At 41.8% G+C, this 23,464-nt stretch overlaps 1 protein-coding gene across 2 annotated transcripts in view; it reads left to right on the forward strand.

The window, feature by feature from the left end:
- Positions 1-23,464, forward strand: part of BARD1 (BRCA1 associated RING domain 1) — a 132,016-nt gene that overhangs the window by 21,933 nt on the left and 86,619 nt on the right. The window contains exon 3 of one of the 2 annotated variants that reach the window (XM_033947000.1): positions 3,642-3,793. In XM_033947000.1, the coding sequence (XP_033802891.1) occupies positions 3,642-3,793 (152 nt within the window). Of the gene's footprint in view, positions 1-3,641; positions 3,794-23,464 lie in introns of those variants that run through there. The other variant, XM_033947001.1, reaches the window with a different exon arrangement.

A 23,464-nucleotide genomic window follows, 5' to 3' on the forward strand; every position in this document is an offset into this window, starting at 1 on the left:
AGGATTAAGTGACTTGCCCAGGGTCACAAGGAGCAGCGCGGGGTTTGAACCCACAACCCCAGGGTGCTGAAGCTGTAGATCCAACCACTGCGCCACACTCCTTCTCTGCTTACACAGCATCAGCAGACCTTTCTACATCCCAACCTCCAGTCTCTGCACCTGACAGCTTGGTATCTCTCGGGCTGACCTCTCATGATACTCTTTTGTCTCAGCCTGTTCGTTCCATTCTAGATGCTTCCAGGAAACCAGCCACTCTGCAATGTTACCATCAGAAGTGGACACGATTTTCTTCCTGGTGTCTTCTTCATCAACATGATCCCACTTCCCTTGCTGTGGAGACTTTGTTGGATTATCTACTTTCTTTGTCTGACTCTGGCCTTAAGTCTACTTCCATCAGAGTCCACCTCAGTGCCATTGCTGCTTTTCATGAGCCGGTCCATGGAAAACTTCTCTCAGCTCATCCCCTGGTGTCCAGGTTCATGCGGGGTCTTTTCAATGTGAAACCACCTCTTAAAGCCCCTCCTGTTGTCTGGGATCTCAATGTGGTTCTTTCCGCCTTAATGAAGCCTCCATTTGAACCTTTGGCTACCACTCCTTTCAAGTTTCTCACTTGGAAGGTTCTTTTCCTTATTGCTCTTACCTCTGCCAGGAGGGTCAGTGAGCTACATGCACTAGTTGCAGATCCACCTTTTACGGTTTTTCATCATGACAAGGTGGTTCTGCGTACACATCCAAAGTTTCTCCCTAAGGTTGTCTCTGAATTCCATCTCAACCAATCCATTGTTCTGCCTGTCTTCTTTCCGAAACCTCATTCTCATTCTGGGGAACAGGCTCTACATACTTTGGATTATAAGAGGGCTCTAGCTTACTATCTAGAGCGTACGAAACCCCACAGATCAGTTCCCCAACTCTTTCTGTCCTTTGATCTGAATAAAATTGGGACGTCCTGTTTCTAAACGTACGTTGTCTAGTTGGCTGGCAGCGTGCATTTCATTCTGTTATGCTCAGACCGGACTGACACTGGAAGGTTCTGTCACAGCCCATAGAGTCCGAGCAATGGCAGCATCTGTAGCTTTCCTCCGTTCCACTCCTATTGAGGAAATCTGCAAGGCTGCTACTTGGTCCTCAGTTCATACTTTTACATCTCATTATTGTCTGGATGCATTCTCCAGACGGGATGGACACTTCAGCCAATCTGTTTTGCAAAATTTGTTTTCCTAATGGCCAACCTTCCCTCCATCCCTCTTTTTGTTAGCTTGGAGGTCACCCATCAGTCAAGAATATGCTGCCTGCTTGTCCTGGGATAAAGCACAGTTACTTACCGTAACAGGTGTTATCCAGGGACAGCAGGCAGATATTCTTGCGTCCCTCCCACCTCCCCGGGTTGGCTTCTTAGCTGGCTTATCATAACTGGGGACCGCGCGCCTCTGTCGGGCGGGAAGGCAAATCACGCGTGTGCGGTGCGGCACTACCAGAACTTTCCAAGTTCTTAGAGTGCAATCACTCTAAAATTGTCCGTACCGGGGCTCCGTCGGTGCCGTCACCCATCAGTCAAGAATATCTGCCTGCTGTCCCTGGATAACACCTGTTACGGTAAATAACTGTGCTTTTTCTTCATGCCCCTTATTTTGGGCCTGTTGCAAAAACAAACAAACTGTCAATCCAATCTCCTTGACAAGGAACTCTCCATTTTGGTATGGATCTAACAACTTCAGCCAAAGATATTGTCCCAGAGTTTAAATGGGATCCCCAGGGCCCTCCAAATACTAGTCTTCTCTCAAACAAAGTTGTCATAATACTAAGCTTCAACGCTGAGGAAGACTTGGAGCCAGATCATTGGCCTCCCTGGACACACTCACAGTTGAAGAAGAAGGAGGAGCTGTTGCCTTTGTAGAGGTCCCACTTCTGAGATCTGCATCCTAGAATATAAATTGAATACAGGTGCAAGTAATGATTTGAGAATGCTACACCTCATTATGTAGGATGAAATCTACTTGTGCTTTCTTCATTTTAGAAAGGGAATACCTGTGGCCTATATAGGGGTTTTGAAAGCTGGGGCAGCCAATACAATGTTTAAAAATCATTCCCCCCCTTACCTCCCTCGCTGGACTTGCTGCTCCTCAAATTGCAGCGGTGCAGGACAGGAGAGATATTTTCAATCTCCAGCCCGTCCCCGCGCTGCTTCCTGCATGCCTTTGCCGTCAGTTCTCGCAAGATTTGCGAGTCCCGTGAGAACTGATGGCAAAGGCACCACGGAAGCGGGACTGGAGATTGAAAAGATCTCTCCTGCCCTGCACCGCCGCGATTTGAAGAGCAGCAATTCCAGCGAGGGAGGTAAGGGGGGGGGGGGATGATTTTTAGGCTGTCCCAGTTTTAGACTGCCCCAGTTACTGGTAGATAAGCCACGGCTAATACAATGAGGTGGCTTATCTACCAGTTTTAAAACATGTATAGGCATTTTTTGCGGCCTATACACTGGGGCGGCCTATATGCGGGGAAATATGGTACACATAGAAGGAGAAAAATTTCCCTGTCTGGTTTTACAGCAGATCAAAGCCACTTGTAGAATTTTAAAAAGGGCTTGTTTTGGCTGGGGCTTTACTTGAGATTTCAGGAAGCATTTGAAAACATATCTTGTTTACCAAGTGTAAAGGAAACTAAGCTATCCTATTCAATTATCATATCCTTTTCTTTTGTAAACTGTATAGAGCTTCACGGTCCTGCGGTATACAAGCAAAATGTTATGTTCTTAATTTCCTGTTGTTTATTTGCACCTCTAAAATGAAGAAAAGCAATTATCATAACCTCACTACTTCATTAGCTACCTAGTACAATTGGATACCTACATGTGGAAGCAGTGTCGCTTACACAAGGAAATTGTAAAACAGTTGATTCCATGTAGTAGTTTGGATACTTATATGGAAACTGCTGGGTATGTGCTACTTATTTTTTTCCACATTAAAGTGGCTGCTCCTTTTGTGTGCCGGGAAATATGCACGTTCTTGTAAGTACAGTAGACTGTTAACCAACACCCATGGGGATTGATAGATGCCGGATAAATGTAGTTTCTGGTTGCTCGAGAGTATACTATGCGATATCATAAACTATTCCACCCAAACTATCGGACATGTGGTAGATAAAGCGTAGGCGTACTCAGTTGTGGTGTGCCAAGTTTACAATTAAATTTCTGCCAGAAATTGATTTTATTTTTATTTAAAGTATTACAGTATTTCTTTGTTTTTGTTTTGTTTTTGCTGGTTGCTTGAGAGTTCTGGTTGCTTGAGTTCCGGTTAACCGAGAGTCCTACTGTATTTTACACAAGACTGCTTTTGGCAGAAATTTTTGTAAATTACCACCAGAATTTGGTATGTCCGGAGTGGATGTTTGAATCCCAGTCTCAATATTATGTGTAAAATAACATTTGCCTTCATACACAGTTCAACATCTAAAACATCACAGAGATATTTGGTTGTAGGACTTTGAACTTTGAAATATGAGATTCAGAAAAAATAGCAAACATTCACATTTGTCTATTTTAGTGGATCAATTTATATTAGCTTTCTTCTGTGAAATTTAGTGTTTTTATATGGGTAAAATGTGAGTTTGTCATTTCAAACAGTTGTAAATTTTTATTTTTCCAGAACATGTGTGGGCAGAAATATTGGCAGCGAATGTCCAGTGTGTCACACACCTGCTTGGGTTAAAGATGTACAGATTAATAAACAACTGGACAATATGATTCAGCTTTGTAGCAAGCTACAGAACCTGCTTGAAAAGAGCAAAAGCATCACAGGTAGGCCATGGAGTACTTCCATTGTAGAGAATTTCTTGCTGCATGAAAATTTGGCAGCTTCTGGAAAAGAAGAGATGTGCTTTGTTAGGCAGGATGTTTAATTGAGCTCTTAAGGGCTTTAGAAACAAGATAAAAACGAGAGGGATTTATTTTGCAAGCTGCTGTTAACCTTTTTGGTACATACGAGGTCTGACAAAATGCTATATATCTCATTGCTGAATATCACTAGAGTCACCTTTGAAGTATTCCCCTTGAGAAGCTATGCACCAACGTTAGCGCTTAGTCTACCCTTCAAAGCAATTGTGGAGCTCTTTATGGCATGGCCGTTAGAGCTGTCGTCATATTACACTTGATGTCCTGAATGTCATCAAAATGTCTTCCTTTCAATATTTCCTTTATCTTCGTATAAAGAAAAAAGTCACTGGGGGCCAGATAGGTGAGTAGGGAGGGTGTTTCAATACAGCTATTTGTTTACTCGCTAAAAACTCCCTCATAGACAGTGCCGTGTGAGCTGGTGCATTGTCGTGATGCAAGAGCCATGAATTGTTGGCAAAAAGTTCAGGTTGTTTTTGTCTTAACTTTTTTTCACGCAGCCTTTTCAGCACTTCCAAATAGTAAACTTGGTTAACTCTTTGTCCAATTGGTACAAATTCATAATGAATAATCCCTCTGATTTCAAAAAAAGTTAGCACCATTGTTTTGACTCTTAGGGCTAGATGCCCTAAAGATACTGACTCGATACCGATTTTCTGGCAAGTTCAATTTTTTTCAAGTTCAAGTTCAATTTTATTTGATGAATCGCCTATAACACTTTCTAAGCGATGTACAATTTAAAATATCATTTATGATAACAAACAGTATTAAAAACAAAACTTCTTAACAAATTTTTGAAAGGCAAAAATTTATGACATACAATGTTAGAACTTAAGGGGTTACATCACTAACTAGGTACATTAGGGAAAAAAGGGAACAGTTACAATATTCTCGATCTAAGATGGAAGAAACAGTAAAGGTAAACACATAGGGAAGGGGCAAAAATAAATTTAGAGAATTAAAAATTTGAGCTTGAAAAACAAAAAATTTTTAAACAGAATTTTAAATTATTAAATAGTAAAAGCGTCTTTAAATAAAAAAGTTTTCAAAGATTTTTTAAAGGAATTAAGGTCTTTTTCTTTTCTTATGTAGAGGGGCAAGGAATTCCAAGTTTGAGGTGCTAAAACGGAGAACATTTTGTTTCTTCTTGTGCCTACTATTTTTAAAGAAGGGACTGATAATAGATCTTGAGATATAGAACGAAGGGAGCGAGAAGAATGATAAGGAATAATCATTTTGGCCTATTCTCCAGCAGCGATCAATGTGCTATCAAATTTGCATGCAAATGATTTGCACAGAGAAGCAAATCATTTCCATCAAACGCAATTGATCAGTCACTCAGTGAGCGATTGACACATGCGCAGAGCCTTGACAGCAGTGACAGGGGAATCAGCTTCCTATCACAGCTGTTAGAGCACAGATGTGTGTGTGTGTGTATTACACATGCACAATCTGTCCCATTTAAAAAAAAGAATACCCCCCTTCACAGCCACCATTCCACTCCAGACCCAAAGAAATGGTAGGAAGGATGCCCAATCCCTCCTGCCATGCACAGCATCTCTGCGCCAGGCCCCCCTGGAGCCACTGCCCCCCTGAACCCTGCCAAAATGGTAGGAGGGATGCCCACTCCCTCCTGCCACTGGATGCCCCCCCAACCCTGAACCTTTTTTAAATGTTGAAAACTGGAAGCCTGCTTTCAGGCTCCTACTTTGGGCCTGTCTGTTTAAATGCCGGGCTTTTAAACAGACAGGTGGGAGGTGCCTAAGGCCTAATTGACTTGGACGCCTATAGCCCCGCCCCACCCCATCCCTATGGCTTCCCGATGCACTTAGTGATCACTTTTAGCGATCCAAAAATGCGACTGGTTATACATAGTGTGACCATATGGCTCCAGAAAAAAGGGGACGGATTGAGACATCCGGGTTTTACTTCCATTGAAAGCAACCAAGATGTCTCAATCTGTTCTCCTTACTTCCATTGCTTTCAATGGAAGTAAAACCCGGATGTCTCAATCCGTCCCCTTTTTTCTGGAGCCATATGGTCACACTAGTTATACATGCACAATGTCTGCTCCATTAGGAAAAAAAAAGAAAAAGTCCCCCCACCACCGCCGATGATGGCCTTCCCCGGCAAACCAATGAATATGGCACTGGGAAGACACCCCTCCTCACCCTAGTGAAAAACGGCAGGAGGGATGCCCACTCCTTCCTGCCACCAAAGGCCCACCCATGTGCCAATGCTCTCTCCCCCTCCCTCCACCTGAAAAAAAGGCAGGAGGGATACCCACTCCCTCTTGCCACCCCCCGTACCTTCTTAGAAGTGTTGGAGCAGGACAGAAGATCAGTCCATCTTGCTCGTAGGGTCAACACTCTAAAATGGTGGGCCTTTTCCTCCCCGATGCATCATGTGATGCATGAGGAGGGGCCTAAAGCTCTGATTGACTCAGACGCCTAAGGCCCCGGTGCAGGGGACCTCTGGTGGCAGGAAGGAGTGGGCATCTCTTCTGACTTTTTTATGAGGGGAAGGGTAGGGGATGTTTGGGGTGGCATGGGAGGGTGCATGGCACGGGAGTGAGTCTTCAGTGGCAGTAGGAAGTGGGCATTCCTCCTGCCAATTTTCTTTTATTGGCGAGGGGGTTTGGCATGGCAGGAGGAAGTGGGCATTCCTCCTGCTGTTTTCACTGGGGGTGAGGGGATATTCCCGGTGCTGCATTCATTGGGGAGGGAGGGCCATCAGCAGTGGGGTGGGGGGGACTTTTTTTTTCTCTTTTTTTTTAATGGAGCAGATATTGTGCATGTTACACACTCACAGCATCTGCACCCATTAGAAAAATAAAGAGGAAAAAAAGGTTTCCTGCCTGAATGGCTGAGTGGCAGGAACCTGCTTTCAGGGCTTCCCCTGTCTCTTAGCTGTTTGGGCTTCCCCTGCCCGCTCTGTGCATGTGTGAGAGTCGCTCTCACTGCAGTCAGTTGGACAGCAGATTTGGGGATTACAAGGAACACCTGCATGAATAATTTGCATGCAAACCTTTTAGTGCATCAATAGCGCTTTCTGAATCGGCCAAAAAATTGGATTGGTGCAGAACCAAACTGTCTTACCGATCCTATTAGTGCATCTAGCCCTGAGAAAAATCTGCTGAAGCATTTTGACAGCTAATTTTGAAAGATATTACTATCAATTACTCTTATTGCCAGTATTTTACATCCCATTGTCAAAGATTCCACAAGCTCTTACTAATTACCCACCGTAATTAAAGTAATTATATACTTGAGATTAAATGCAGTTATCTGCAACTGAAGGCAAGCCTAAAAAGATTTGCCTGTGAGAGGTTAGACCAGGGGTGGGCAACTCCGGTCCTCGAGGGCCAGAATCCATTGGGTTTTCAGGAATATGCATTGAAAGCAGCGCATGCAAATAGATCTCATTCATATTGGGGGAAATCCTGAAAACCCGACTGGATCCCGGCCCTTAAGGACCGGAGTTAAACTCTGTTCATTAAGAAAACAAAAAATTCACTGCAAAATTCAGTTTAATACTATATGTAGCTATTACCATTATCATTAACAGATTCTACTTTATTTGGTACCCAGCCTGTGGTTGCTCAAGTCACTCTGTGTAACTCTTTAAATCAGGGGTACCCACACTTTTTTGTCAAAATGATCTACCAACAATAAAATTTTAAAAAACACAAAGCACACTGTACACAGAGAAAATGTTAATTATCATTTGTGTTCGAGGGTTTTATCAGAGGTCAAGGCAGATGACTTTAAAATATGCTATGTCACCTCAGGAACAACTATACAAAAATAGACAAATATACCCCCTCCCCTTTTACTAAACCGCGATAGCCGTTTTTAGCACAGGAAGCTGCGCTGAATGCCTTACACTGTTTTCGATGCTTATAGGCTCCTTGCGCTAAAAAGCGCTAATGCGGTTTAGTAAAAGGCCATAGTGCAAAATATAGACAGCAGATATAAATTCTCAAAATGGACACATTTTGATCACTAAATTGAAAAAAATCAATTTTCCTACCTTTATGTCTGGTGATTTCATGAGTTTCTGGTTGCACTTCCTTCTTCTGTAAAGCCAATATTTCTTTCTTTCTGCCTTTCTTTCTCTCTACCCCTGGCCCCCTTCTTTATTTCTGCCTTTCTTTCTCTCTCCCCCTGCCCCCAAGCCATCGTGCCGATTTCTCCACTTCCCCGATTCTTTCCCTACCCCCAAGCTACCAACGCAATTTCTCCCTGCAGCTTCCCTGAGCCAGGCCTGGTGCGTACAAGCACCGGGCCCACACGACTTCACTTCCGACGTCAATTCTAATGTCGGGGAGGAAGTTCCAGGCCAGCCAGGAAGCGATTGACAGGCCCAGAACTTCCTCTCCGACATCAGAATTGATGTCGGAGGTGAAGTTTTGTAAGTCCAGCGCTTGTATACGCCAGGCCTGGCTTGGGGAAGCAGCAGGGAGAAAAAGATCACAAAGGCAACGTGATCGACTCGCGTTGCCTTTGCGATCTACTGGTCGATCGCGATCGACCATTTGGGCACCCCTGCTTTAAACCATACCATTTCTAGAACTTTAATTCAAATGAATATACTTGAAATAGGAATTTGATTGAAAGACATTTTGAATATAGATTTTTAAAAATATTCTCCACTATGCATCTGGGAGCCAGTGGTGGTTCCCTGACTTTTCCTCCAGTGCACTGAATGATTAACATTGTAAGAGATAGATGTCATCCTTGAAATTTTTTGGCATGCAGATACATACAGTTTGCAATACAAATACTGTCCCTCGTTACTGATTTTTCTGTAGATTATTCCATAACCATGTCCTGTAATAAAAGTTTTGGTACACATAGTGGTCAGATTGTTAGCATTTTATGTAGTGGTCATCATATTGTGTCTCTAATATGTAGAGAAGGGAATAGAAAGAGATCAATAATTTGTGTTATGGGGTGGAAATATATTAAACGTAATCTTAAATGTATGCATAGTTTTTGCATGTGTGTTATGACTTTTTTTTTTTTTGGTATAATAGCTGCCAATGAGTGTTTTGAATAGCTGCCTCTTTCCTCTGCCTGAGCTGAATACTTTTTAATGTGGAAAATAATCATTCTTCAGTGAAGGCACTAATGTTGCACAGATGGTACTAAAGCACTTTCCTTTGATTTTTAATAAGGGACTAGTTTGTCAAAGAGATTTTTCAACTTCTGTTGTGGAACGCATAATAGAGACTAATTTGAAAAGCACACAATATGCAGCATTATATTCCTTTGATGCGGATTAATGATAGCTAAAACTATATTTTCCAATTGCATTTTTTTCTTTAGCTTGATATTACTTTACAGTAAGAAAGAAGCTAGTAAAAAAGCTACTTAGCTATGAGCCTCTGTAGATCTTGTGATTTGAAAGTGGGAGAGAGAGAGAGCGAGAAGGTATGATTTGTATTCCGAATCTTTAAATCTGAGCTGTTGCTGTCAAGGGTTTTTCAATGTCATTAGGAAACCTGCTTTTATTTGAAATGAATAGAATACGTTTTATGAATGTGAGCCTGATTCTACATATTTTTGTGCAGTCTACAATTGAAGCTACCTGTATAAATATTAAGAATAAGATGAAGAAATTAATTAACTAGGAAAAACCCAATGCTTTCAGGGTCATTTATTCACCAAATAAAATGCCAGCCATCCAGTCAAAATTGGACAAAAATCTATAACTAGTTCCTTATTAACAATGGAATGAAAGCAACTGGCTGTACCATTCTGATTATTTTTTTTTAAATGTATTTATATTTTAAGATTACCTTTAAGGATGCTGTTTTTGGAGTTAGTCATGCCTTTAGATACATTTAAATCCCTGTCCCTAGAGGACTCACAGCCTAAGTTCATACCTGAGGCAGTGGAAGGCCACAGTAAATGACTGCCAAGGTCAAAAGGAGTCTCAGTGGATTTGAATACAGTCAAACCTTGGTTTGCGAGTGTTTTGCAAGACGAGCAAAACACTCAGCAAACTTTTGACTCGCAAACCGAGTGTTGACTTGATTTGCGAGCACCCCCTCCCGATAACCGGCATCGCTCCCTCCCCCCCACTGGCAAAGGCACCCTCGCTCCAACCGGCACCCTCCCCCCCCTCCGTCTAGCACCGGCACGCAGGCACAGATCGTGTGCCTAGAAGATCTTCCGGCTTCTGCCTGCCTGCCTTGAGCATGCATCTGCGCATGCTCAAGGACTTCTAATTCTCGGCGAGAGGGAGAATTAGAAGTCCTTGAGCATGCGCAGATGCATGCTCAAGGCAGGCAGGCGGAAGCCGGAAGATCTTTTAGGCACACGATTTGTGCCTGCGTGCCAGTGCCGGTGCTAGACGGGTGGGGGGGGGGGGGGTAAGTTTAAGTTGTTCGGGCGGAGTTTCCATTATTTTCTATGGGGAAACTCGCTTTGATAAACGAACATTTTGGATTACGAGCATGCTCCTGGAACGGATTATGCTCGTAATCCAAGGTACCACTGTATAAGATTAGACATGTTGTCAGACCAAAGTTTTCAAACCTAGCATCCTGTTTCAGATGGTGGTCAGTTTAGGTTACAGGTACCCAGAAAATCCTAGAAAGTATATTAAAGTACATTAAATATATTTCCCACCCTCCCTGGATGTGTGTGAAAATCAAGTAGGAACTGAAGGCTTATACAATTAATCAGATTTAACAAATTCCATTAATGGACCCCATGTTGCTTTAAATATTTTATTATGTCCCAATATTTCCGTATTCATTTTTTCATATCTGTAACATTGACACAAAGTTTCCCACCAAAAGGAAAAGTTTAGCCTGTCCCAGTTTTTCCAATTCCTGGTGATCATTTGCATGGCAATCCCTGTCATAATTATAAGAAGTCTGCTTTTATACCTGTCTAATGGATTTTTAACTTTCAGCAATGTCCCACATATGACCACATCATAGGACAATGGAATCAATGTTTCCAGTATCATATTAATTTGTCCCCATTTCGATTTCCAAAAATTGAGTATCGAAGGACAATAAAACAACAAATGATCCAGTGCCCCTACTTTAAGATGACAATTCTAGATCCTCTGTGTTCATCCCAGACTTTTTTTGAACTCCGTCACTGTTTTCCTCTCCACCACCTCCTTCGGGAGCACATTCCAGGCATCCACCACCCTCTCCGTAAAGAAGAATTTCCTTACATTGCTCTTGAGTCTACCACCCTTTAACCTCAAATTATGTCCTTTGGTTTTACCATTTTCCTTTCTCTGAAGAAGATTTTGTTCTACGTTAATACCTTTTAAGTATTTGAATGTCTAAATCATTAATACCTTTTATGTTTACCTTCCTTTCCATCCCCTCATACCCTGGCATCTATCTCCTTTCCTTCCCTTCTATTTATCCCTCCTCCGTGATCTGGCATTTTCTTGCCTACCTTTCCCTCTCTCCCTCCTTCCCCCTAGTTTAGCATCTCTGTCTCCTTCCCTTCCCCCTGGTCTGGCATCTCCCCCTCCCCCTGGTCTGGTATCTCATCTTTCCTTCCTTCCTTCCCCCTGGTCTGGCATCTCTTTCCTTTCCTTTCCACTCCTCTCCCATCCCTGGTCTTTATTATCCCTCCCTCTCTTTCTCTCCCAAATCCGGTGTGGCATTTTTCTCCCTCTCCCCTGCCCTCCCTTTTCTCCTGACAGGATCAAGCAGAGTAGTGAATTGTGAACGCTGCCACTGCCAAAGAAATTCACAATGCTTTCTGCACCCGGGGCAGACTGCTACCCCTGCCTGCCCCCATCCCTATTCTGCTATTCTAATCGGCTCCTTCCTCCCAGATGCACTTCTATTCACAAATCTGTGACTGCGGTTCCTACACACGGCCAGCAGCTGACCCAGAAACATAATAATAGCCTTACTGGGTCAGACCAGAGGGAAGGCTTCCGGGTCATCAGCAGGCAGGAGCCACTGTTTGCGGCTTTATGAAGAGAAGTGCGGCTGGGAGGATGGAGCCGGCCAGACGAGGTAAATGCCCGCGGGAGGAATGCACAAATTTGGGACACAGTACAGAGGGAGGGAAGGCTGGCGAGGGGTGCGTTGGGACATAGAAGGGAGGAAGCGGGTTATGTTAGGACAGGAAGGGGGAGAAGCAGGACCCCAGTTTGTAAGTACCAATTCGATGTTAGTTGGACGTTCTTAACCCAGGGACTGCCTGTATTTTCTTAACTATAAAACAGAACATCAGATTTTATAAGTGATAGACCCTCACAATCTCTAATGTTATGTCCAACACTGGCCGCCGTACATGAAGGACATAATACTACTCAAAAGGGTCCAGAGAAGAATGACTAAAATGGTTAAGGGGCTGGAGGAATTGCTGTACAGTGAGAGATTAGAGAAACTTGGCCTCTTCTCCCTTGAAAAGAGGAGACTGAGAGGGGACATGTTTGAAACGTTCAAGATAATGAAGGGAATAGACTTAGTAGATAAAGACAGGTTGTTCACCCTTTCCAAGGTAGAGAGAACGAGAGGGTACTCTCTAAATTTGAAAGGGGATAGATTCCGTACAAACGTAAGGAAGTTCTTCTTCACCCAGACAGTGGTAGAAATCTGGAACGCTCTTCCGGAGGCTGTTATAGGGGAAAACACCCTCCAGGGATTCAAGACAAAGTTAGACAAGTTCCTGCTGAACCAGAATGTAGGCAAGTAAGGCTAGACTCAGTTAGGGCACTGGTCTTTGACCTAAGGGCCGCCGCGTGAGCGGACTCCTGGGCAGGATGGACCACTGGTCTGACCCAGCAGCGGCAAATCTTATGTTCATATAAAACCATTATCTTACTGCCAGATTCACACAGACTCTTATGCAGTGTCTCGCTGAGCTTCTGCTATATATTAATAAACAATTCTAGTGCAAAAGGCATACTGTATGTGTCTTGAACCAGTGGGTTATTTTCCTTTATTCACAAGTTTATAGAAGCCATCATCTACCCTTTTTTTATTATTTATTTATTTATTTTTCTTAGCTATGCCTCCTGCATCTCTGGGCTGTGCCCTAGCTCTTTCAATTTTTCCTTCTATAAGCGAGTTGGAAGGTGTCTTTCTGATCTGCTCTGATTTAGATTTTTTATTTTCAGGTCTTCTGAACTGAGGTCATCTGAACTGAGGCTGGTGGTGCTCCAGAGGTTGCCAGTTTGAGTGAGGCAGCTCTGCCTGGGAGAAGACAGACTCTTTGGTCAGAAGTCTGTAGTTGGGAGGACAACCCTTTTACAGGGAACCTGCCTGGCCTACATGCCCTAACACTTTGATGGCTTGGGTACTGTTCTACTGGGAGAATGGCTCACTCCTGGTTTTTACTGGAGTTTGAGCACAGGCTGTGTGGCCTCGTATTAGTCCTAAGGCAGTGGTCTCAAACTCAGACCCTTTGCAGGGCCACATTTTGGATTTGTAGTTACTTGGAGGGCCTCAGAAAAAATAGTTAATGTCTTATTAAAGAAATTACAATTTTGCATGAGGTAAAATTCTTTATAGTTTATAAATCTTTCCTTTTGGCTAAGTCTTAATAATAATATTGTAATTTATAGCTAAAGAGACACATGATCAAGAAACTTTTTATTTTACTTTTGTGATTATGATAAACATACCGAGGGCCTCAAAATACTACCTGGTGGGCCGCGAGTTTGAGACCACTGTCCTAAGGGCTTTAGTGTGTGCTGGCTGTATCTCTCCCCCATCCCTTGAAGACGTGTGAGGAACTGTGAGTGTCTGGGGTCTTGGGCTCATTCAGGGGCTGACTGGAAGCCCCCCAAAACTAAGCATTTGGAGTAGAATATCATGCTTGTCTGAGGCTGCTTTCCTCTCCATTGACCCTCTGCATTTTGAGCTGAGGCAGGCACAGCACCAGCATAATAGTAAGTACAGGCTATTGTAGCCTATGGAAGACATTGGGGTGGTCTACAAATTGAAGTTTTAGAGGTTTTTTTGGGCTAGTGTTTGGGTCCCCCACCTCCAAAACCCCTTTGTATAATTTTCTGTGCTTTTATTTAGCACACTTAGGCCATTTTGTTTGGCACTAAAACGCTGCCATGGCAGCCATCTTGGATTTTTAGATTTGATTTTAAAAGCCTCTTTTTACTGCAAAACACCTCAAAATTGCTCCAGATGGACTCCTCAGGATGTTTTAATGTGGATTCATGCCAGATTTGTGCTGCATGACATTCTTGTCTAGAATGATTCTCCTATCTACTGGAAAAGATATTATCAAAGTAAGGACTAAAACACTTTTTATATAAAAACCCTAACAAGATTCTAAAGGCTACACTAGTGCCTAAACTGACTTTGCTGTAAAAGCAGTGTACTGAAGTAAAAAATTAAAAGAGAAGGACAATGAAATGACCTACTGAAGCCCAAGTTTTACCTTTTCCCAAGTTTGAATGCTAGCAGGTAAGAGATTTCAATGGAGATTTGCTTCCCCTTAGCAGATCCTCACTCAGCACATCTTCAGGACTTGTCAGCAGCATTTGTTAAAAGCCATTACCTTGACAATGTGAGTGCAGATGAAAGAAAGGTAATACATAGATTTCATTACAGATTCCTTGAACAGCTTTTAGAAAATATACCTTAAAGTCAATATTTAACCATAAATATGCTGATTTAAGGGTTTCCTTACTCTCTTATATATTCTTTGTTGTGGTTGTCTGACAGTGAAGCGATGTTAGACCTTTAAATTTATAGAACCCACTTTTCTGAGATTATGCTTTAAGGTAGAGAGAGTGACTTATAAGCTCAGTGGTCTGGACATTGAGACACTTTTGAAATGAACTAGGCAAAACATTTTTTTTTTTCCCATACCCCTTTCTTATTCTATTCCTCTTCTTTCCCAGTATTGTTATTTTCACATCTGCTACTTTAAACAGCTTGTCTCATGCTTTTCCCTCTGAAGATAGCGCATTATGGGGCTTTTCAATACGAGGGGCTTAATAAAACTGCTTCTGCTCATATTTAGTCTTTTTTCAAATTTTATTTAAGATATTTTTGTACTGCCTAAAGTTATATACCGTGTTTCCCCGAAAATAAGACCTTACCCGAAAATTAGCCCTAGAATGATTTTCGGGGTAGGTTTCAATATAAGCCCTACCCCCGAAAATAAGCCCTAGTTGCCAGCAGCAGCGCTTCCCCCCCGACCCATCTCTCCCTCCCATCCGAACCAGTGGACAAGACAATGAAGCCGTCGGCGCAGTGGCCTCTAAGAAAGCGAATAGAATGCTAGGTATTATCAAGAAAGGTATTACAGCCAGAACGAAAGAAGTTATCCTGCCGTTGTATCGGGCGATGGTGCGCCCACATCTGGAGTACTGCACCCAATATTGGTCACCGTACCTTAAGAAGGATATGGCGATACTCGAGAGGGTCCAGAAAAGAGCGACACGATTGATAAAAGGTATGGAAAACCTTTCATATGCTGAAAGATTAGAGAAACTGGGGCTCTTTTCCCTGGAAAAGAGGAGACTTAGAGGGGACATGATAGAAACTTACAAGATCATGAAGGGCATAGAGAAAGTGGAGAGGGACAGATTCTTCAAATTTTCAAAAACTACAAGAATGAGAGGGCATTCGGAAAAGTTAAGAGGGGACAGATTCAGAACTAGTGCTAGGAAGTTCAGAGGGTGGTGGACACCTGGATTGTGCTTCCGGAGGGTGTGATAGGACAGAATACTGTATTGGGGTTCAAGAAGGGATTAGACAATTTCCTGATGGAAAAGGGGATAGATAGAGGATTACTATACAGGTCCTGATGGGCTGCCGCATGAGTGGACTGCTGGGCATGACCCAGCAGAGGCACTGCTTATGTTCTTATAACAAACCGTCAGCGTCAGCAGCAATCTAGACAGGCTGCATCGCAGCTTTCTGTCGGCCGAGCGTTTCTCTGCCGTGTTGCTGATGACATCATCAGCAACGAGGCAGAGGAACGCCCGGAAGATAGAAGGCCAATGCTGCCGGTTTGTTATAAGGTATTTATTTCAGTCTCACAGTTCGGTTGGGAGGGAAAGATGGGTCAGCCAGGATGGGGGGGGGGGATAGAAAGATGCTACACTGGGGGATGTGAGGGAGGAAGGAAGGTTTAGAAGCTGCAATGGTTCTGCTGCACAAGAGTTAGGAGGGAGGGATAGAAGCTGCAAGGGTTCTGCTGCACAAGGGATGGGAGGGAGGGATAGAAGCTGCAAGGGATGGGAGGGAGGAATAGAAACTGCAAGGCTTCTGCTGCACAAGAGATGGGAGGGAGGGTTAGAAAGATACTGTACAAGGGAATGGGTGAGAGAGGAGGGATGATGCACATGTGGGGGAGAGAAAGGAAATAGGAAGAATTGGGGTGGAGGAGAGGAATTGAGAGATGATCATTGCACATGATAAAAATAAGATATCCCAGAAAATAAGACCTAGTGCCTTTTTTGGGCCCAAAATTAATATGACAGTGTCTTATTTTGGGGGAAACACAGTAATCGGTTTGCAATCAGATACTCAAGCATTTTCCCTATTTGTCTTTGTGGGCTCACAATCTAATGTACCTGGACTTACCTAGGGTTACAAGGAACAGCATGATCACAAGTACTTACCCAGGGTCACAGGGAGCAGCATGGGATTTGAACCTACAACCTCAGGGTGCTGAGGCTGTAGCTCTAACCACTATGCCACTCCTTCCTTCCTTTTAAGCCTGTCACCCTCTTGACCTTTAATAAGGCAATAAGGCCTTGTCTACAAATAAAGAACTCATGATTTTAAAATAAAAAAGAGCTGAGAAATATATAGAATGATACAGTGGGATTTGAACCAGAGTCCTCTGGTTATCTGCCCTGGATCTCAGCTGGCTGTTCTAACCACTGCACTAATATGTGGCCATTTCATAACATGGATGTTCCTATGCTGCCACAATGATGTCCATGTCCCTTGATTTGCCTTGTTGACAGTCTGAACACTTAAAGATCATGCTGGTCATAGCCAGCCTTGTTCATCCACTTCTTATTACTTTACAGCAGGCTGTGTGTCGGCAGATCCTTTAGGAATGGATGGCCATATGTTGATTTACTGAGTTGGGTATCCTTTCTAAAAGCTGTTTCTCTATAATGGGGTAAGTGTAAATTTTTCACAGCAAGAATGGTGGGAGGAGGGGGTCCATCTCATAGACAGATGAATGGATGGATGCATAAGCATTTCTCAACCCCTTTTGAAATTATCATCTTGGATTTAACTTTTCAATAGCAGCTCAAGGTGAGTGGGATTAGATAGAGTAGGCATTGCTCATATGGCAGTGCATTAGAAAACAGCTGGTGAGTGTGGACTAAATACTATTAACCATACAAAAGAGAAAGCACTGGCAGTCCCTCTCACTTCCTATATCAGGGTGACTAGGGTAAAGAACTATGTTACTTTTTGACAGTGACTAATATTTATTCATCTGTGGTGTGGGGTTTACATAAATAACTCCATCTGTCAGCTGCAAATATACATGTGAAGTGTGCCAGAACAAGAGAGAGTTTTCCTGGAGATTGGAGCATTTCAATTACCACTACAAATAGTGCCAGGAAAGCAGCACGTTTTATATAATACATTTAAACACATGCAATATAGGAGTCAAAAACATTCTCTTACTGTATAATAGAAGCAAAGATGCCTGCAGAGGTGAACTGCTGCTTATTTCAGAGGGGGGAGATAAGCTTATCTCTCCCAAGTTTTGCTGGGTATCTGCAAATGGTGGTCTTATTGCATAAAATTTATACCAAGTGCGGTAGGAGAGCAAAATAAAAATATGTATTGGCTGTACATGTCCCTGGACAAAAACAGTTGCCCACCATTAGTTTACTTGCTGGAGCTAAACATAATTGTAATGACATTCAGACACCTGAGGTGGTAAATCACTAGTTCAGGAATAGGCTGATCCAGCTCATGGACCCAAGGCAGCAGAAGATAATCCACAGAAATTTATGAAAACGTTAGAGTGCCATCTTGCAAACTGTTCTATATTCAAAACCTACGCCCTCTCCCCATAAATAGCTCCATCCTATCCACAAGCTGCTACCCACCCGTAACAAAAGTGATAATGTGTTTACCACTTTTATGTGAATGTAAAGGATATACTGTATTCAAAGAATACACTAAAAATAGAAGCAAAAGCAAAGATATTAAAAGAAGCAGTAAAAGGCAACTGATTAACGTTTAAAATCTCTAATTGGACAGATCAAAGAAAAGAACTTGAATAGTTGCATCTTAAAACAGATGAAGCAGAAAAAGAAATAGGAAAGGAGGTCTGGCCAGGAGTGTAAGAAGAGAAAGACCTCAGCAGCCAAAGAGTACCAGAAAAGAAGGTAGCAGAACAGCCTTAAGAATATCAGCAAAGAGATGCTGAATCGGTAGCCAGATCAATTGGTTGATCTCCAGATTACATATGCTGGGGTCAGTAAGAAGGAAAGACTGCCGATATCACAGAAATAAATTGGATATGGTATTGTGCAGCAAAATTTATTACTGCAAGAACCCTGACAATAAGGGCACAAGGCCTTTAGAAATGGAGAATTACAGTCATTGGCCAAAAACATTCCCCAAAAGTCCATAACATAAGTACATGATGTGAGTTTCTTGTACAATCCCACTCTATTCCTGGACAAGTAAGTTATGCATCTGTGGTTGCCAGACAGCTTGTATGAAGTCTCTTTACATAATGTTTTCAGTCCCTCCCCTCTTACATCAGGACTGCCCCTGTATAGGTCATTGGTGAGGCCGCACTTGGAGTATTGTTGTCAGTTTTGGAGGCTGTATTTGGTCAAGGATATAAAAAGACTTGAAGCTGTCCAGAGGAAGGCGATGAAAATGGTAAGAGGTTTGAACCAAAAGAAGTATGAGAAGAGACTGGAAGACCTAAATATGTATCCAGACGTTTAAATACTTAAGACATTAATATAGAATCAAATCTTTTCCAGAAAAGCAAAATGGTAAAACTAGACGGCATAATTTGAGGTTACAGGGAATAAGACTTAGGAGCAATGTTAAGAAATTCTTCAGGGAGAGGGTGGTAGATGCCTAGAATGCCCTCCTGAGGGAAGTGGTGGAGAGGAAAACAGTGATGGAATTCAAAAAACCGTGGGATAAAAATAGAGGATCTATAATTAGAAAATGAAAGATGTAAATTAAAGAACTAAGGCCGGTCTCTCTGTTCCATATATGGTGATTTGGTTAGGATGGGCTGGGGTGGGCATCTCTAATCATGTATTTTTTTAATGAGTATAACTGGATGGACCGTTCAGGTCTTTATCTGCCGTCATTTACTATGTTAGTATGAATCCTCCCCAGAGCACCCTCAAAATAGCTGTTTTTCAGTTTGGTGCAAAACATTCACTATGTGATCTTTTGAAAGATAGAGGCAGCAAAGATTTGATTACAAAATAGCAACCAGATATTACTCCTGGAACAGTTCTATGTTGTCTACCTTGTGTTTAACTTCAGTTTCCTTTTTGCACACATCAATAAATCAGATATTTTACTGCTAGGATTCTATTTGAATATTGCTTGACTTTGGACCTTCCTTACTTTTTGTTTTACTGTGACAATTTTCCATGTAGGGAATCCACCTCCTTTTTTGCTATTTGAGGAAATGATGTGAAGCCTTAGAGATCTTGTTTCCAATGTGTGTTGTTTCCTAAAAAGGAAAGAGAGTACAGAATCATGATACCTTATCTTGTAAGAACTTGTCAAGCTGAACAGGATCTATGACAACAACCTGATTTCCTTGCTAATGAATAATACATTTCATGGAAATCAGAAATAAAAAGAAGCATCTGGATTTTTTTTTTTTTTTTGCCCACTAATACATTTTTTAAACTTAAGTTCTTGATTCTTAAAACTTTGTTCTTTTAGAAATGATACTAATAGGGTAGACCTCTCTTTGTATTACCAAATTTCACTACAAAGCCTTGGGAAAAGATGTACACCTGATGAACTCTTAATTACCATCTCTATATTAGACACTATTTTCTAGACGTCTGTCAAAAATATACTGTATTGGCATTTTCCTTACCATGACAGTATCTAAAACTGGAAAAGAAACAGCTATGGCAGGGGTAGGCAATTCCGGTCTCGAGAGCCTTAAGCAGGTCAGGTTTTCAGGATATCCACAATGAATATGTACGAGATGGATTTGCATGCACTGCCTCCTTGAGATGAAAATCTATCTCATGCATATTTATTGTGGATTTCCGGAAAATCTGACCTGCCTGTGGCTCTTGAGGACTGGAATTTCCTACCCCGGAACTATGGGAATCAAAACTCAGGAAGCATCAGGAGGGCTAGGAATATTACCAGTAGTGGCACTCATCTCAGGGACAATTGGATCTCCAGATAATCTTTGGTCTATTCGGAGAAGCCATAGGTGGATGAGGAGCAGTTCTGTGGGAGGAGCTAGTAGGTGCTCCTGTTTCAGCTGAAAGTCCTGCTCCAAGCCTTGGATAACTATAACATATTTGTCCTTTGTTCTAGTTAGAGTGTGAAAAGAGGAGTGTGTGGTGCAGTGGTTAGAGCTACAGCTTCAGCACCCTGAGGTTGGTTCAAATCCCATGCTGCTCCTTGTGATGCTGGGCAAGTCACTTAATCCCCCATTGCCCCAGGTACATTAGATAGAGTGTGAGCCCCCCAGGACAGATAGGGCCAAATGCCTGAGTACCTGAATGTAAACCACTATAAGTGGTATATAAATATGAAATAATTTTATGTTTCCCCATTCACAAGAAGAATAACAGAAAAGTACCAGGTGAATAATATAATATCTTCTACAAAACTCTGCAGCCCTTGTACTTTTGTGCTCTGGAGTGGCATGCGTCTACAGTCATATGCTGTAGAGTGCAGTTCCTTTTATTGACTGGTTCTGGCACTTCTAGATGACATCTGCAGGGCCACAATATTATACAAGCATAGTTTTCTCAGCAAAAGCCCATTGTGGCCCTGCTGATGTCATCTGGCAGTGCCAGAACTGGCAAATAAAAGGAATTGTTCCCTGTGGCTGTGTTGGAGAAGAGGTACCTGGTAGCGGAGGTTAGGCTATAAATACAAAATTGAGCATATGAGATCCTGAAGTTATAAATGCATACACATGGAAAATCTTTAGTATTTTGTTTTCAAAGCAACTTTTCAGTATAAAGATAGTTTTTAAACCACTTATAAAACTCAATTCTTTTGATTTCCTTTAAATTATATTGTAAATACTGTTACTTTAGTGAAAACAATTTTGTTGCTTTGAATCTCATTCCCCTGCAATTTTCTTTGAAGGAAGCTTAATTGAATTGCCACTTAGAATACTTTAAAGTATGTTTTTGTGTACAAATGAATCCTGCAGAATTAGGCGTGCTGTGCAAGGATTGTAACATAAATTAAGCATCTTTTTCTCATTTATGAAATTGATACTGGCGCCTTCAGTCTCTTCAGAATACTGTCATTCGGCTTCTATGCCATGCACAAAGATTCAATCGTGTTTCACCTTCACTCCAAAAATACCTCTGACTCCCCATAGAACAGTGAATAATTTTTAAAATTGTTTACCCTTACTTTCAAAGTTCTCAGGTTGGTTCTGCCACCGTATTTAGCTATTCTTACCATTCCTCACTCTTCAGCCTGTCTGCTCAATTAATGACTATTGCTTAGTTCTCCCAGGTCCAAAACTTACCCAGCTTGTCCACCAGGCATTCTGCCTTTTACATTGCTGCTCCTCACTTCTGGAATTCTCTCCCTCTTATCAGTCAGCTCAGATGGCTTTGCATGCTTTTCTTGAATGCTATTCTTGTCCTATCAAAATATTGTAGTTCCTCTTCTTTGTTTTTGTAAATTTTGTAAACCACTTGGATCCACAAGTTGGGTGAGGTGGTAAATAGACTATATCAATTTCTATTGCTTTAGACAATCTCATAGATTTCTTCAGATATAGTGTAGGTACTTAAGTAAAAAGGTCTGACTGAAAATTGACACCTTCAAATTCATCTAAAGTATTTGTAGCTTTTATATAGCCCAGATACTTATAACTGCATTAAACATAGGTGATCCCATGAGCATGTGAAGGTTTGGAAGATAAACATTTTTCATTTGATGCTCCACCTTTCAAAAAAAATGAAACTCAAAGCAAAGTGCAATGTAAAAATCAATAAAACAATTTGTGCAGCTGAATCGTCCCCAAATAACCCAAACAAGACCACTTCATGATACAGCTTGTATGTGGCATTCTCAAACATATCCATGCTGTTCACCTGTTTTCAATTGGGGCTAATGTAAATAAGCATGGGTTAGAAGTGTGAATCAATTGTCAACGCACAATTTCCTAACACGTAAAATCTTCAAAGACTTAAGTGGATCCAGAACACTGCGGCTAGGTTGATCTTCGCAAAGGGCAAATTCGATCATGTTTCCCTGCTTCTGTCAAAACTTCACTGGCTTCCGGTGATTTCTAGGATTCACTTTAAATGTACCTGCCTAATTTTCAAGATCCTACATGGCATTCTTTGTCCCCTAATCCCACTATCCTGGAATTCTTCGAGACCCGACACGATCAGATCCGCCCACATACTCAAACTATCTTTCCCCTCATTAAAAGGCGTCATGCATGCAGGTAAATTAGGGAAATCCCTTTTCTTCAAATTCACTGAGCTTTGGAATAACTTCCCTGCCCCGCTGCGGAACCTAGGCTCATTCCAATTATTCTGATAGCATTTGAAAACCTGGCTTTTCTCCAAAACGTAAAGCTCTCTATATAAAATGTAAAGCTAGCTATCCTCTTCTAACCTCGAATTTCTTATTATGTCCTTCCCTCATTTATTGAATTACCTGTGTATCGTGCCAAGCTCTATCTTTATGGAGATGATGCGGTATACAAACTTAAGGTTTAGTTTAGTTTACAATAAAAACTATTTTTTCTCTCTGTGGGCTGGATGCTCTAAAACTGCCATTAAAATCCTGTGGGTTGTTGTGGTGCAACTAAATTGTCCATTTTGAAAACGGCAATCGATGTTGTGCAAATGAGTTTCACCGTAATCCTATGTGAGGAATTATCAGAAAAGGAATGGAAAACAAAGATGACAACGTTACAATGCCCTTGTATCGCTCTATGGTTATGCTGCATCTAAAATACTGTATATAATTCTGGTCCCCGCATCTTAAAGATAATAGAGATGTATTTTCAAAGCACTTAGACTTACAAAATTCCATAGGTTACTATATAACTTTGTAAGTCTACAGTAAGTACTTTGAAAATGAGCCCCATAGTGGAATTAGACCAAGGTAGAGAGAAGGACGACACAAATTGGTGCTACGATAAGGAAAGACTAAAGTGGCTAGGGCTCTTCAGCCTGGAGAAGAGCAAGCTTAGGAGAGAGATGATAGAGGTCTATAACATACTGAGTGGAGGGGAAGGGGTGGATGCGAATTGTTTACTCTTTTCCAAAAATACTAGATCTCGGTGACATGCAATAAAGTTACTAAGTACTAGATTTTAAGCAAGCACTTAGTATGCTTAAACTCTGGAATTTGTTGCCAGAAAATGTAGTGAAAGCAGATCAGCAGTGTTTAAAAAA

This window comes from Geotrypetes seraphini, chromosome 5 (assembly GCF_902459505.1).
Source record: "Geotrypetes seraphini chromosome 5, aGeoSer1.1, whole genome shotgun sequence".
NCBI classification, from domain to species: Eukaryota; Metazoa; Chordata; class Amphibia; order Gymnophiona; family Dermophiidae; genus Geotrypetes; species Geotrypetes seraphini.